A 16,439-nucleotide genomic window follows, 5' to 3' on the forward strand; every position below is an offset into this window, starting at 1 on the left:
AAAACCACGTGTAAACACTTTTTTATTGTGTAGTTACCATTAACATGACCTGACCAAATAAAAACGTCTTCAAAGTTGTTGTTAAAGTAGAAATTAATGTTCATAGCTTCAGAAGTAACATTTGGACAAAACTCAATGGACAAGAGATAGGTTGAGGTGGATTATTTTAGTAAACATCAAAGAGGCCGATCGCAAATATGAACAAAAGGGACAATGATAACAAGATGATCAAAGAAGGTCTCTGAAGAATGAAAATCGAAAACCATTCCTTCAAACAAAACCATCTTTGAGAATATTTTTGGATTTGACTATTAAATTTCAGGTGGGAAAGCATGCAATGACAATGTGGGAAAGTATCTGGGCACCAAAAACATACACGTCAGATTCTTGAAGCATGTTCCAAACAATCTTTCCATAAGAGAAGTGTTGGCATCTCTAACACTTTTGATTTCCAAGACACCCATGTTTATGGAACGAGCAATATTGTAACGATTAATTAAGTTAATACATGTGTTATTGTTTCTTTTCTATTGTTTCTTTTCCAAATAAAAATATAAGTTACACGTTATACGACATTAAAAACATTATACGTAATTAAAAAATAATGTAAAATATTAAAAAAATTATGTTATACTACTATTTAGATCCCTCCTCCCTAGTATTTTGTAAACAAAACATATGTTTAACTCTCTCATAATTCAAGATAAATATTGATTAATTAATAATAAATTTGACACGAAAATTTCATATCATCTGACAAAAAATATTTTAAAAAAACTTCACACTCAAAATATAAGTACATAAAACTCACAACATATTTAACTATATTTTAACAAATTAAAGTATATAAACATATTAAATTTATAATTCAATTTTTTTTTATTAGGGGTGGACAATGATATGGGTTCGGACCCAAACCAATGAATGAATCAATTTTAGTATAGAAACAATGAACCCAATTTCAGTCGTTTGGGTTGTCGATTTTCTCAGTTCCGATTCAAGTCAGTTTGGTATACTTATTCGGTTTTCTCGGCTAGGCAACTTTAATTGGGCCATTTCGAATTTCATGCCCAAATTTAAAAGCAAACAATTTTTTTAAATTTTTTTTTATAGGTATGATTATTTCCATTACTGGGTAAGTTTAAAATTATGGCCCAACTTAAATCATTGATTTCTATTCTTTAACTCATATTAATATTTAAAATTAAATTATTTTTCACTAAGTTTCAATTCAAAAAATTAGGCTATTGACTTTTTTTTTTTTTTTTTAATTTAAGACTATTATTATATTTCATTTAAAAAATAACATTAGAGATATTCAGCTATAGCAAAGATTATTATAGTATATCCAGAGACATCTAAATTTGAAACCATTGATATTAGGAGATTAAATGTGCATGCTTGTGATCTGTTGATGTTTTCTCCAATTGAATTATTTTAACTTCTACCATTCATAGAATCCAATAAAATATAAAAAAAATCACAAAACACTTCCAACAATATCCCAACAATACATACAGCATTAACCTTTCATAAAATAAATGGCCCAGGTCATAAAATTATTAAAAAAAACCTCAAAATATTGAACAAATACATAAAAGATCAACCCGTTTTAGTATTCAAAAGATAGAGTTGACACAAATTACTCTAACCCTAAATTACTTTAAGAGATATAAAAATCTTACAATTCATTAATCTTAAACTCAAAATCAAACTTCAAAAATAAATATACATAAAAGATTAATAATCATAAACCTAAAGGATTTAATATTTTCATTCACAAAACTCAAACACTATATCAACTTTTTTAAAACACATATAAAGCGGTAGAATCACCTTTAGTAGCATCATATCAACTTAATGAGAATAAAGGAAAACATAGAACAAAACAACACATGCAAATTATATGAAGTGAGACTGAGATGAAGATGAGTGGATTGTGTGAAGCAACGAAGAGAGATGAAGATGAAAGTGAGACAAATAAGAGGTAACAATGATGGTTGAGGAAGCGGTGACGAGGGCAAGAGAGAAAGCGAGAAAGAAGTGTATTAAGGTTTTCTATAAGAGGGAGACTTAGAGTGAGAGAACAACGAAAAAAATTTAGATTTTTAGGGTAGCCCTAAGTTAATTAGTAATATAAATATTTAATTTAATAATTAAGTTGGGTCAGATTTGATTTCTGAAGGGCCTTAAATAATCATCCTAACCGAATTGATTCAATCCTAGTATACCTAAAACAATGATCCAATCGAACCTAAAAATCGTTTAAATCCGACCGAAAGCAAAAATGATGCATTAGATCAATTGATTATCATCGGATGGTAATAACTTGTCTACCCTTAATATTTACCACCAATATCCTATCTCCACGAAATCATCTAATCTAGTTCAAGGATCACTTTTGACATCAACCGATTTTAACATCAACATCAATTACCACTAGACATCGAATTAATTCAATTTTATTTATGAACAACATACTCTATTAGTTGACTTACTAGTCTAAAATATAAATTTTCCTAGAAAATTGAACTTGAACATAGAAAATTAAAATATACTTAACATAAGAATACTTTAAGCCAATCAATAATTTTAAAAAGAAAACATTAAGCCAATAAACTAATGAAAAGTAGTAAAACTGAATAGAAAATAAAAATACAGCTGGCTGAGCTGTTTCTGCTTTTCACCATAACTTGACTTGATACAATATAATCTTTCTTTCATTTGTTGAATTCAATTCTTCTACCTGTCAATCTCTCTCTACTGAAAAACAATCACATAACAACAACAAACAACAATAACCTTCTTTTCATTTCATTCCTCTCTCTCTCTTCTTTCTCTCTCTAACCAACCACACTTCTCAGCTTCGCTTATCTTTATTATTTCCTTCCAGACCCACCTTTTCATTTCGGTAAAGTTCTTTCCTTTTCTCCCTTTCCCACCTTCTTCATTCTTTATTGTTCTCAAAATCATACAAAAAATGCATCAATGTTGTAGTTTTCATTTGGGATCTTATTACATTTTTGTTTCACTTGATTATTCTCTTTCTTTTACATTTTGAACAATTTACGTATACCCAATGACCCAAGTTTGATTTTTTTGTTATTTTTGTTGTTGACATTTGATAAAGTTGCTTCCTTGCTGCAGTTATAGTACTACAACTAGAAAGGGTTTAAACACTACTTTATGCTTTCAATTTTTGTTTTTCCTTATCTTTAAGTACTTTTATGGGTATTTGGATCTGGAAGTGCTTTTGGGTTTTCTTTTAAATTCTTAATTAGGATTTGGGACCAGCTTCTTGTGAAATTTTTTTTTGGGGTACTAATTAGTGTTGTTTTTCACAGGAATTGGATATTGATAGCATAACTTGTGTTGAGCTTCTTAAATATTTGTCTGGTATTTGAATTGGGGTTTTATAAGAAGCTTTGAGTTGTGAAGATGGTGGAGATTGGAGGATTTTGAGTTTTTGGTTTTCAGAGAGTTAGTTGTTCACTGTAATTTTAAGCTCATCTCATGACGCGAAGTTGCTATGAGATACATGTAGAGAAACAAGATGATTGAGCAATTCATCAATTTCGTTATTAGGCCGCCGAGGTATTATTAGTTTTTGTTTCCTTGGTTGGTAGCTTGGTAGGTACTAATCAAGTAAGCTATCAAATTTATGCCTAGCATTTAGCTCCCATACATGTTTACATGTAGAAAAGTCATATTCGATTTTAATGACCATGTCATGTTAGTGGTTGAGCATTAAGGGAAAAAAAACACTTGATCATGTTGTTATTATTTTTGGCAAATTGAGTTATAGTTATGGTGTGTTTACTTTGCTACATTCTCAGGGCGGACTATAACCCGGATCAGTATCTGTGGGAAAAAGAATTCTCCCTCGCTGGTAGAACGTACCAAAGGCAGGATATTGAGGCAAGTATGGACTATTTATTTCATAGGCTATTGCGATTATTGTCTCGTCTATATGTAGAAGTTACATCACAGTTCCAACTGTTTACGTAAATACTACTAGATTATCTATTTTCTTTAATTGTGCAGCTCAAGAATGCTAGAGGCTATACATTGAAGTGTAGTCATTATCTCCCTTCTCCATTTCCTGAAGATACTTCTCTTCCTTGTGTTGTATATTGCCATGGAAACAGGTATATGTCACATTTATGTTCACTGCTATTGATTCTAGTTATGATTGTAAATATTACTTTTCTAGCATTAACTTATCAAAATGACGTAGCTGTTCCCATGTGATATGTGTTCAATGATGCAGTGGATGTAGGGCAGATGCGAATGAAGCTGCTGTTATTCTTCTTCCATCAAATATTACTGTTTTTACCCTTGACTTCTCAGGGTCAGGCTTATCCGATGGAGACTATGTTAGCCTTGGTTGGCATGAAGTAAGTTACAACCTTATGAATGTGTTCATTTGTTTAATTAATTAAACTAAATATTACTGTTTTCACCCTTGTCTTCTCGGGGTCAAGCTTGTCTGATGGGACTATGTTAGCCTTGGTTGGCTTGAAGATTGTAATGTTGTCAAGTTGAATGTTACTGATACTATTTTTTGCGAAAGAAACTTTTAGACTTTTTTTGACCATTCCTTTGTGTGGTAGAAAGATGATCTGAAGATTGTGGTGTCGCATTTGAGAAGCAACAAGCAAATATCACGTATAGGTTTATGGGGACGATCAATGGGCGCAGTTACTAGGTATTACATCGTCCAATGAATTTTTATATTTTTTAAAACAATTGATGCTGTTTTGGTACTTGACACAAAGGTCCTCAATGGGTGATTTTGAATGTAATGGAGTATTCACTTTGCTTTGATGTGGTGTAGCCTTCTTTATGGAGCTGAAGACCCTTCTATTGCTGGAATGGTATTGGATAGCGCCTTTTCAAACTTATATAATCTCATGATGGAGCTCGTCGATGTTTATAAAATCCGACTTCCAAAGTTCACCGTAATCTCTCCCTCCCTCTCCCTCTCCCTCTTTGTATGTGTATGCTAACTCCCTTTCTTAAAAAATTGGCGCTTCATTGTTTTAACCGCATCTTAATATGCTGTTTATTTGTACTTGTAATCTGTAAACTTTTTTCATAAGTTGTTGCTGGAACCTGGAAGAGGTTAATTTGTTCTAGGCTCTAGCTTCTAAGACTTGGTGCATCTGCGAGTCTTAACTTAGTAATTTCCTTTTTGTTAAGATGGAAAAGTAAAGTAGCAGGAAACCCTAGGATTGAAGACTAGAATTAATTTTGATTAAGATTCTGTTTTTGATCTAGGTTTTCTTGTTATAGTTATGGTTCTTCTTTTTATTAGGAAATTGTTTAATAACATTGTCTAGTACATTTATTGAGTCAGATATTTGGCTGCATTTTCTCCCCAATTAGGTTAAAATGGCTGTACAATACATGCGGCGGGTTATTGAGAAGAAGGCAAAGTTTGATATTATGAAACTGAACTGTGTTCTGGTAAGTATTAATTGTTTATCTTTTTTAAAGTAAAAAAAATTATGAACGCAATTATGTAAACTTTGATTGATCATTTATTGTTGTTACGATGAAAATTGAGCATGATAGGCTTTTATTTTTCTAGATAAGCGAATATCTTTTCAAGTCCATTTTTATCTTAAATTAACACTTTTAAAGCCTACAGGTTGCACCGAAGACATTCATTCCCGTTTTATTTGGACATGCAAGTGATGACAAATTCATTCAGCCACACCACTCTGATCTCATCTCCGAGTCATACGCGGTATTAATTTTACAAAATATTTGAGCTTGATACTTTCTAAAAGCAGTTTACATTTTTCTCTCTTTGATAGCCAAAATACCTAACTTCTGTTAATGAATTCGTAGGGCGATAAAAATATCATAAAATTTGATGGCGATCACAACTCCTCCCGACCACAATTCTTTTATGATTCAGTTTCCATTTTCTTCTACAATGTCCTCCGTCCTCCTCAAGTTTCTATTGCTGAAAAGCTCGAGAAATATTATGATTTGGGGGATTTGAAACTCGGTTCCGGTGTGGATGAGGTATTTAGCATTTATATTTCATTGTCTTGAAATATAAATGATACTACAGAAACTAATTTGCTCTTTTACTTTTTTCTTTTCATGCTAGAGCGTATTATATGAGATTCTCTCTAGTTTGCGGTCTGCAACTACTGATGCTGCAAGTTCATCTTCTGCATTTCCAACAATATCTGCAACAAAACCAGTTACCGAACTTCTTTCAGAAGCAGCTCCACTGGCTGATGCAGTAGGGTGCCTTAACCTTTTGTCTCCATTATTTTCTTCAAAACACCTTGTTCTGTTTAGTTTATCCATTGCTTGTAACACAGGAGCCTTTGTTTGAAGAAGATACTACGAATAAAATTGATGGAATTGTCCATGATGAAGCCGCTAATGTGCAGGTCATCTTTATATAACCGTCTCTGAAATTAATAAATGGTCCATTTAGGATATTCCTTTACTTGAACTATACCATGAATGATTTTATAGGGTAAGCTAAATGGCCAGATTGATGATTGTTGCTCATATACAAGCTCGACTAGAGAAAGTTGGGGAAGATGTTCTTCTTTAGGAGGCAGTGATCCAGAATCTTTTGCCGATCTAAGTGCTGATGATATACACTCTCAGGTCTCTCTCTAGGCTTTATTTATTCCTTACTAGCAGCATATGTATATTGAAAACAATTCTCAAAAGTGACAGTAAATTATTTGTCGTGTCAGAATACGGTGAAGGTGTTTGCAACACCTTTGCGAAGCATGAAAGAGAAGTTATCTGATCCAAAAGAAGATGAAAAGACGCACAAGAAGGATAAAAAGAAGAAGAATAAAGCCGAAACAGTTGCGAAGAAACCAAGGAGTGACAGATTTGAGAAGCTGGAGGCTCTCAGTAGACGCTTGCGGCTTTGCCTTCTAAAAGGGTCCGTCCATCGAAGAAACAAGTCATCTTGACCTCATTTGTATCATATCATAATCTTCAAATAGCCGATCTAATTGTTAACAATATCAAATTTGTGTGTAGGTTGTGACTAGTGTAGTAGTAGATTTTAGTTTTATTTTATTTTAGGAATTGAAGAATATTGGTTTCTGGTTGGCTTTGTTTTCACTGCTATGATTGTTGACTGACTCATTTTAGGAATTGCTAAATATATGACTTCATTAATGAGAGGACAAGTGTACTAAGAGAGAAAGAGGAAACACATTCCTTTGTCCTAGTTCCAAATCCATGGGCCTTCCCTGGCCCTCAAGTACCAACTCATTTTTTTCTTGACAAACCTAATGATACTTCCACTTTGTGGTTTTGCTATGTGTTTTTGCTCATTTGAACTTGTATTGAGTTCACAATGGCCCTTAACTTATTATCCGGTTTATGTTTTTACATTAAGTTTTGCTGTGTTGATTTTGTAATGAATCTTGTTGGTTAAATGAGTTAGTTTGAAGTGTAGCTGATTTTGTTAATGAGTTATCTTGTTACTCCAGTAAATGACTTAGTGTTGATGTTACTACTAATGCATGGTGTGTGTGGATGATACACTTAATTACTCAATCATTTAAATAACATCATAACTTTAATCCATAGTTCGTTCTATCAATTTCATTTTTTCTCTTGGATTGTATGCTACCTCTGTACACTAATAACTTTGGTTTCTAAAGTTTTTCGGTTCCTGAGTGAAATACATGTTCGGATCACTATGCAACAAACATATTCTTGATGCCAAATGTAACACCCCATACATAACTGACTAGTATATTATGCATGAAACGTTAAAATTAATATTGAGTACATACAAAAGCTATAGATATAGAGAGATCCATATAAAATACAACATGAAATTCTACTAAGAATTACAACACATGTGTCTTCAATGGATCTGCACAGCGGAAAATGAGATCTGACGAGGTCTCCGAGCCATCACCACTTTAAGCCGTCAATCCGAACCTGCTATCTGTCAAACGCTACTAAACTGGACCTGAAAAAAAATAAGTTGATTGGGGTGAGATTACTAAATCTCAGTGAGTCCTCCTATCCTATGGGTGCACTCGGTTCTACGGGGTACATGCATCAACAACCGAATCCACCATTGATTCGAGGTTATCCTCACATCCGGTACAAGTACGGAGAAAACAAGTGACTCGTCCACCATTGGACTTGCCTAAAACAAATACACATTGTATAACAAACAAGTATGCAAACCCGCATCCATACACGGGGAATCCAAAAGTGTAACAACCTTGGCTAGATTATGGAATAAATGCATCCTCGATGAGTAACCTCCTGCCTATATGTCAAGGGACTTGTACAAGCACACTGCAAGACAGTTAAACGGTTCGCACGAGTCTAAATGACCGCGAGATGACTTTTGCCTAAATGGCGTCATTGTTCCGTTAACCTTCTTCACGCTAGTAAGTTACGCCGAGTACAAACCGCCACCTTGACGCCTGAGCCCATCGGGCGAAAGCCTAGTATTAGTCTATGTGACTTTACTAGAGGTGAGTTACCTCATTATGCATTAGCCTACATAGCCGCATAACCCCACCATACCGAGCACGCAAGTGTGTTAACGCCAAGTGAGTAAAACCCCGTACGGAAACTCACGAGCACACTGCAACGGTAGCTCAGATGCACACCATATCGAACAATACACATGAACGGGTTATTCCATTGGACTACACGGTCCGGGAGGGCTCATAGACTACATAGTCGGAGCAACGTCCCAATCTAGCCTTCCGGCCACTTCGATTCAAGCATACTGAAATATGACGTAATGTCAAGTCACAAACAATACAATCAAACCAATCGTTTAACCAAAACGACGGTGTTCATAGGTTCCATGTATCATACATAATGGCATAACAGTTTCACACATGGATATACTATTTATAGTAGCAATAGGCATTCTATTCAATGCATAACATATTAATTAATAACAATCGAAAGGACACAAATCCTCATGATAAATTGATATTCTAGTTTGGGGACCTATCTTATCAAATAGTACGTATTACTAACTTTCCAACGATATAAAGTTTGCGCAAAACGGACTTACGACGCAAAAGTTATGAATTTTCGAAGTTATGGAAAATCTGCCCAAACAGCAATGTAACGGGTTACATGAATCATGTAACCGGTTACATCACTGTAAAACTTCGTTTTTCACCCTTTTTCACACATGTAACCGGTTACATCAACCATGTAACCGGTTACATCGCTGACAGACCCAAAAATTCTGCATTTAAGAGTTCTAAACCAGTCCCAACATCCTATAGATGTTCCCCCATGCTTGTATAACAGTCTAAACGAAGTTGTAACACATAAACACATTTAGAAACATCAGTAGACAGAGATTATAGCAGAGTTAACATGATTAGCATTATTGATTCACTCATAATCCCTAAACCCCAATTGGAACCCCACATGCAAAACCCCCATGTTTACTAACTAGGGACTCACCTTTAGAGATGAAGGAGATGATGATGAAGCTGTAGCAAGATGGAGATGATGATGGAGGTAGAGCTTGGACAGATTCTATTGCATGCAAAAATGGAGTTTTTTCTCTCTTCCTCCCTTTTCCACGTTTCCTTCTTCTCCTTCTATTCTTTCCAAAATTCTGGTTTTGTTCAAATGGTTAGGGTCATGAAGAAAAACCAAACAAGTCTTAATCTCATTTAAGTGGGAAATGTCAATATTGCCCTCACTCTTACTAATTGGCATGATTTATGTGATAGACCTATTAGCAAAAGTGTGTATCATACTTGTCCATTACTTATATCAATTTAATTTAGAATTGGTAATTGGACAATTATAATACCGGGTATTACATTCTCCCCCCTTAAATAGAATTCGTCCTCGAATTCAGAAACTTACCAAAACAAGTGAGGATAGGATTCTCGCATCTCTGACTCAAGCTCCCACGTAGCTTCCTCAGGACGCGTCTCATCCCACATCACCTTCACGATAGGTATCTCCTTACTCCGCAGACACTTGCATTCAACTGTTTATGGTCAGAAACCCTAATCCTCACACAATACGTCTATTCAGATGCTTCGTCTTAACATTCCTGACCGGAAACCTTAGTACTCACCCAACGCATCCCCTATGGAACTTCATCTCAATAACCCTGAGAAAGATCTTCTAATACCCTTAATTTCCGCTGACCTACACTGGACTTCCATGCCTTCGAAAGCCGTAATACTCTATTCCTGTCGGGCGTCCTTAGTTTCAATCTTCGCTGAACTTATCCTTGCTCAACACACATTACTAATTCTTCCCCAACTCTTCGAATCGCTTCCTGTTCATGAATCCTCGCTACCATGTTGCTCTCCACAATGAAACGTCGGATTACCTCCTAAATTAGTCGATTCAATGACGTTAAGATGACTGCCAATTCCCTTGGTCTTAACTTCCAACTCCCTGATGCTTACGACGACTCGTTCCAAGTTCCCCTTTGCGTATGCAACTAAGGCTTCTTACTTCGATTCTCGTTTCGGTATTATCCGTAACAACCGTCATTACCATCCACAAGGTGAAACACTCTGCAACTACAACCTTGTTATTCCACCACCTCACACAAGATTCCACTGATGAAAAGTGAAATTCAACAGTTAACCTGCAAACACTGCCCACGTCTTCCTGCACACTCGTCCTGCATAATACATAGCCACAAGGAACTTACGCTAATTGCAATCCTTCACTTGCTTTCAGCATTTCAACGGTCACGATGCTCTATCCAACCCTTGATGCTCACAAGCTCAACTGATGATCTACGAACATCGAATCCCATGTCATCCACAAGGTCTCTTCCCAATCCGGCCCATTGACAACACCTCTCGAGATTATGGTGGATCTCCGAGAGAGACTGACATAAACGAAACGCTGCTTCGTCAAGTTTCTCTTAGGAAGATACTTCTATCCCAAAATAAAATCCTACGAGTAGACCGTCCATTCTTATCCTAGACCCATCTGGTCCTTCCTTTATCCGTTGCGCTACTCTGATCTCGATCAATCACACACTTCTTAAAACCCTTCGAGTCACGTTACGTCCATGATCCACTTAGTTTCATTACTATACAGCAGTTCCTTATCTACAACCGTCCAATTACAACATGTTCTAGAGCTTTACATACATCCATCATCAACTACTCCTCGATGTTGCGTACTCTCCAGAATCAAGTTTCTACTTACTCTGCCATTCCATATTAGTTCATCTACCACAATTTAGGCACACGTTTCGATCTCAGGACATTGAAACCCAAATACCCACTGACTTAGGGGTTCGTCCTTGTCAGTGATTTCCGCAGCGTACAACTGCTATGTTTTTTTTTCCTTCCAACAAGCCTGGTTGCTTAGCTGGTATAATAAACCCTTCAAAAACGTACTGCAGCTCATGATAACTCTAGCAATTTTACACAACCTCTACCCAACCATACACCTTCATTCTCTTAGCGTAGTATCACCTCTGATAACTCGCGCGACTTACTGATATAACAATCCTCCCATAGCCACACTCCAATCACACAGTCATCTAATTTCTGTTCCACCTCTGAATCAGACACTAAACTGACTTCCTCGGTTGTATCCTTCATTGCAGGGCTTCTAACAGTCAGAGTGCAGCCACAATGCAAGAAATTGCACTTTACACTTCGAATATCTCTCTTATACACTCCTCTGCACTTCTCAAAATCAAAGCGTCTTTGTTACCAAGATTGACATCCCTTCACTCAAAACATCAACATACACTCTTCCAAGAATATCACACCTCAAGCTACTCCAAGGTACACTTCACCGATTCCATCACTGGTCGCCAATATTAAAAGGATAGTCGCTTAATGTGCTGACCAGGACATCATGACCGCACATGAGTCCCACTCTAGACACTCATGCAAAATTGCCAACTTAACACTTCATGAAACGAGAACGTCCCCAAGGTACAATCTGATACTAACTCACGCGATCACGATCACTCAGGGTCTCCATAAGTATAGTATTGGATCTTGATCCATTTCACCATCGGCTGTCTAGTTATTCCTCTACTATCGAGCACGACATATGGATCCTTATCCCACACACCTTATGAGAGTTTGGATCTGTGTCTCACGAGTGCCAAATCAGAATTCCACCTTGAGCTTCAGATCACCTTTGTCCCACACATGTCGGAAAAAGGATTACTCACGCATCTTGTGCACGATAGCGATACTGTGGCATTATACCCGTCTGGTAGTACCAACATGGTGGTCCAACTCCGAGGCCATGTATCTAGGTAACCTACCTCAGTGGCGTATAATGATCTCCACGCGTATCCTAAAGTCACAACCGACAAGCGTCTGAACAGGCTTTCAATAGGCTCACCGTTCCTCAAGTCCTTCGAATCACACTCCTCAGGATGCTAAAACCTGAGAGTGCTACACACCAAGGTTTACTTACTCAGAAAGCCAAAACGCCAAGCACAAAGATTTGAAGTTCAACTTCGGATTGCCATGCAGTGCATGAGATTCCAAGGATAATTCAGTCCAGATAGGAATACTATGGTTCCTAACAACCAACTCAACTGCGATCATCCTACTGACGTTCCAGATAGATCTTAGTTCTTACTCGCCTGAACGCCCAACGCCAAGCGTAGTTCTATGGCTTCACTCGAGGTCAGACGAACAACAACTAACAAGAACTTAGGTTACTGCATTTCACGCTTCTACATCATTTCATATTCCATCTAGCGTAGTTCTAGAACTTAAATATAAAATGATAAGAATAGAAATACATATCCTCTTCTATCGACCGGGTATTCAAGCCTCATCCAATCGTAAGCTATCACACTCATACATTCTACCAACCTTCACTAGGAAACTACTCTCGCTTAGGGTACGTCAAGTTGAATCAGGGTCTAATACTCCGCCCTCCAATTACTGTCCGTACCATCAGAAAAGTCTAATTCTTCTGTCCGCATTTCCAGAGGCCATTCTGTCCTATCAGCTCACCCGTCACATTTATCACCGGCAGCATCGTCAGTACTGAATCCTACTAATTCCCAGCTCAACACCTTCGGAGAATCTCACTTACAAGGCTCATATTCAATCCCACTGGATTTTACCTTACTATTACCAAGACTTAGAGAAATTTCACTTCGTCCAATCAAAATCCTGGGGGTTCTAGCTGTTCCGACCCACACCTAGTTTGGGTATCACTACTCCGCGTCAAACGCTCTCCTTAAGCTTGACGACTCCAATATCCCTTCTACTTACGTCGTCCAATAAATCCAGCTTCCATATATAATTCACCACCCAACTAATCCTTGCTACTTGGGTTCACGACACTTACAGGTTTACGAGTCCTCGTGGCGGCTCTGCCGTAATTCTACTATCTCACACCCAGTCGATGAGTTGATCAAGTTCAACAACTGAATGAGATTTCAGTAAAATCAGGCTAGCAACGCACACACGTGAGGAGGAAAGGGATTGCTAGTGATGTCTCATGGCTCGGCCGAGAATCGACATTCTCTGATACCAACTGTAACACCCCATACATAACTGACTAGTATATTATGCATGAAACGTTAAAATTGATATTGAGTACGTACAAAAGCTATAGATATAGAGAGATCCATATAAAATACAACATGAAATTCTACTAAGAATTACAACACATGTGTCTTCAATGGATCTGCACAGCGGAAAATGAGATCTGACGAGGTCTCCGAGCCATCACCACTTTAAGCCGTCAATACGAACCTGCTATCTGTCAAACGCTACTAAACTGAACCTGAAAAAAAATAAGTTGATTGGGGTGAGATTACTAAATCTCAGTGAGTCCTCCTATCCTATGGGTCCACTCGGTTCTACAGGGTACATGCATCAACAATCGAATCCACCATTGATTCGGGGTTATCCTCACATCCGGTACAAGTACGGAGAAAACAAGTGACTCGTCCACCATTGGACTTGCCTAAAACAAATACACATTGTATAACAAACAAGTATGCAAACCTGCATCCATACACAGGGAATCCAGAAGTGTAACAACCTCGGCTAGATTATGGAATAAATGCATCCTCGATGAGTAACCTCCTGCCTATATGTCAAGGGACTTGCACAAGCACACTGCAAGACGGTTAAACGGTTCGCACGAGTCTAAATGACCGCGAGATGACTTTTGCCTAAATGGCGTCATTGTTCCGTTAACCTTCTTCACGCTAGTGAGTTACGCCGAGTACAAACCGCCACCTTGACGCCTGAGCCCATCGGGCGAAAGCCTAGTATTAGTCTATGTGACTTTACTAGAGGTGAGTTACCTCATTATGCATTAGCCTACATAGCCGCATAACCCCACCATACCGAGCACGCAAGTGTGTTAACGCCAAGTTGTTAGAACAAGATTTGTTCTTATCAATTATCTTAGTTTTGATGATAACAATAATATGAATTTTGCTTAAGATAATATGGTACTCTAATCCAATGCAATTTCCCTTTCAGGAAATATATAAAGAGTACGCATAATTCAGCGCTCAGAAGATGTGTCTCAAATGGTTCAGCATGCAACATCAGAACATGGTCTGGTAAGACATCAGAAGATGGTCGAAGCAGAATCAGAACATGGGTCTATGGAAGCATCAGAAGAACATGAGATCAGAAGCACTGAAGATCAGAAGATGGTATCACGCTCAGAAGCACTTCAAGGTCAGAAGATCAGAAGATGCTTTGCACCAAGCTGTTTGACTCTGATGATATTCAAACGTCGTATTCACAAACATCAGATCAGAAGGAAGTACACGTGGCAGACTACGCTGACTGACAAAAGGAACGTTAAAGCTACTAAAGGCTACGTCAGTAGACACAGCGTGAACAAGGCTCGAGGTAGTTGACAAAAGCGTATAACATTAAATGCAAAGCTGTACGGAACACGCAAAGCATTAAATGCATTCAACGGTCATCTTCTCAACGCCTATAAATATGAAGTTCTGATGAGAAGCAAGGTTAACGATTTCGCACCAATACAATTCAAATTAACTTGCTGAAACGCTGTTCAATCAAAAGCTCAGAATCTTCATCTTCATCAAAGCTCACTACATTGCTGTTGTAATATCTTAGTGAGATTAAGCTTAAACTGTAAGAGAAATATCACAGTTGTGATTATCGCTTTTAAGAAGCATTTGTAAACTCTTGAATAGATTACATTAAGTTGTAAGGAACTAGAGTGATCAGTTGATCAGTATACTCTAGGAAGTCTTAGCAGTTGGCTGAGCAGGAAGTCTTGGCAGTTGGCTGAGCAGGAAGTCTTGGCAGTTGGCTGAGCAGAAAGTCTTAGGAGTGAACTAAGCCTAGAGTGATCGTGTTGATCAGTAGACTCTAGAAAAGTCTTAGGAGTGAACTAAGCAGTTGTTCCTGGAGTGATCAAGTTGTGATCAGAAGACTCTGGAAGACTTAGTTGCGGCTAAGTGGAAAACCATTGTAATCCGTGCGATTAGTGGATTAAATCCTCAGTTGAGGTAAATCATCTCTGCGGGGGTGGACTGGAGTAGCTTCGTTAACAGCGAACCAGGATAAAAATATTTGTGCATTTATTTTTATCGTCCAAGATTTAAAGTCACACTTATTCAATCCCCCCCTTTCTAAGTGTTTTTCTATCCTTCAATTGGCATCAGAGCGCCGGTTCTAAGGTGCAAGCACTTAACCGTGTTTAGAAAAGATTCAGGAAGAGAAAAACGCTTCATTTAAAAGATGGTTGATGAAAGTGAAAGGACTATACCTACACCTGCATCTACATCTGGCTCTGCTGAGCAATACAACGGTAACAATGGTTATACTAGACCGCCGGTATTTGATGGTGAAAACTTTGAATACTGGAAAGATAAACTGGAAAGTTACTTTCTGGGTCTAGATGGTGATCTATGGGATCTTCTGATGGATGGTTACAAACATCCTGTAAATGCCAGAGGCGTAAAGCTGTCAAGGCAAGAAATGAATGATGATCAAAAGAAGCTTTTCAGGAATCATCATAAATGTAGAACTGTTTTGCTGAATGCTATCTCTCATGCTGAGTATGAGAAGATATCTAACAGGGAAACGGCCTATGACATATATGAGTCCTTGAAAATGACTCATGAAGGAAATGCTCAAGTCAAGGAGACAAAAGCTCTTGCCTTAATCCAGAAGTATGAAGCCTTCAAGATGGAGGATGATGAAGACATTGAAAAGATGTTTTCGAGATTTCAAACTCTTACTGCTGGATTGAGAGTTCTTGACAAAGGATACACCAAGGCTGATCATGTGAAGAAGATCATCAGAAGCTTACCCAGAAGATGGGGTCCTATGGTGACTGCATTCAAGATTGCAAAGAATCTGAATGAAGTTTCTCTGGAAGAGCTTATCAGCGCCTTGAGAAGTCATGAAATAGAGCTGGACGCAAATGAGCCTCAAAAGAAAGGTAAGTCTATTGCA

General features: G+C 37.5%; 1 protein-coding gene across 2 annotated transcripts; it reads left to right on the forward strand.

Annotated features, from left to right (window-relative positions):
* The first annotated feature begins 2,725 nt into the window (after positions 1–2,725).
* LOC131626170 (uncharacterized) lies at positions 2,726–7,178 on the forward strand. Of its 2 annotated transcripts, none has more exons than XM_058897002.1 (14): positions 2,726–2,911; positions 3,345–3,594; positions 3,837–3,918; positions 4,045–4,148; positions 4,271–4,397; positions 4,614–4,708; positions 4,838–4,961; positions 5,389–5,469; positions 5,654–5,752; positions 5,857–6,036; positions 6,125–6,262; positions 6,345–6,416; positions 6,505–6,642; positions 6,735–7,178. In XM_058897002.1, exons 2-14 carry the CDS (start codon positions 3,554–3,556, stop codon positions 6,960–6,962), a joined length of 1,509 nt encoding a protein of 502 aa, XP_058752985.1. In that variant the 5' UTR covers positions 2,726–2,911; positions 3,345–3,553; the 3' UTR covers positions 6,963–7,178. The 2 variants fall into 2 exon arrangements, with proteins under 2 accessions (XP_058752985.1, XP_058752993.1); XM_058897010.1 differs by lacking the exon at positions 2,726–2,911 and adding an exon at positions 2,976–3,170.
* Positions 7,179–16,439: the final 9,261 nt, after the last annotated feature.

This window comes from Vicia villosa, linkage group LG1 (assembly GCF_029867415.1).
Source record: "Vicia villosa cultivar HV-30 ecotype Madison, WI linkage group LG1, Vvil1.0, whole genome shotgun sequence".
NCBI lineage: Eukaryota > Viridiplantae > Streptophyta > Magnoliopsida > Fabales > Fabaceae > Vicia > Vicia villosa.

Excerpts from the sequence above, each read along its gene's own strand:
- LOC131626170 (XM_058897002.1), top strand. The coding sequence starts at position 3,554 with ATGATTGAGCAATTCATCAATTTCGTTATTAGGCCGCCGAG. Across the intron at positions 4,398-4,613 it reads TTAGCCTTGGTTGGCATGAA|AAAGATGATCTGAAGATTGT; the intron begins GTAAGTTACAAC and ends TTTGTGTGGTAG. Across the intron at positions 6,643-6,734 it reads CTGATGATATACACTCTCAG|AATACGGTGAAGGTGTTTGC; the intron begins GTCTCTCTCTAG and ends TTGTCGTGTCAG.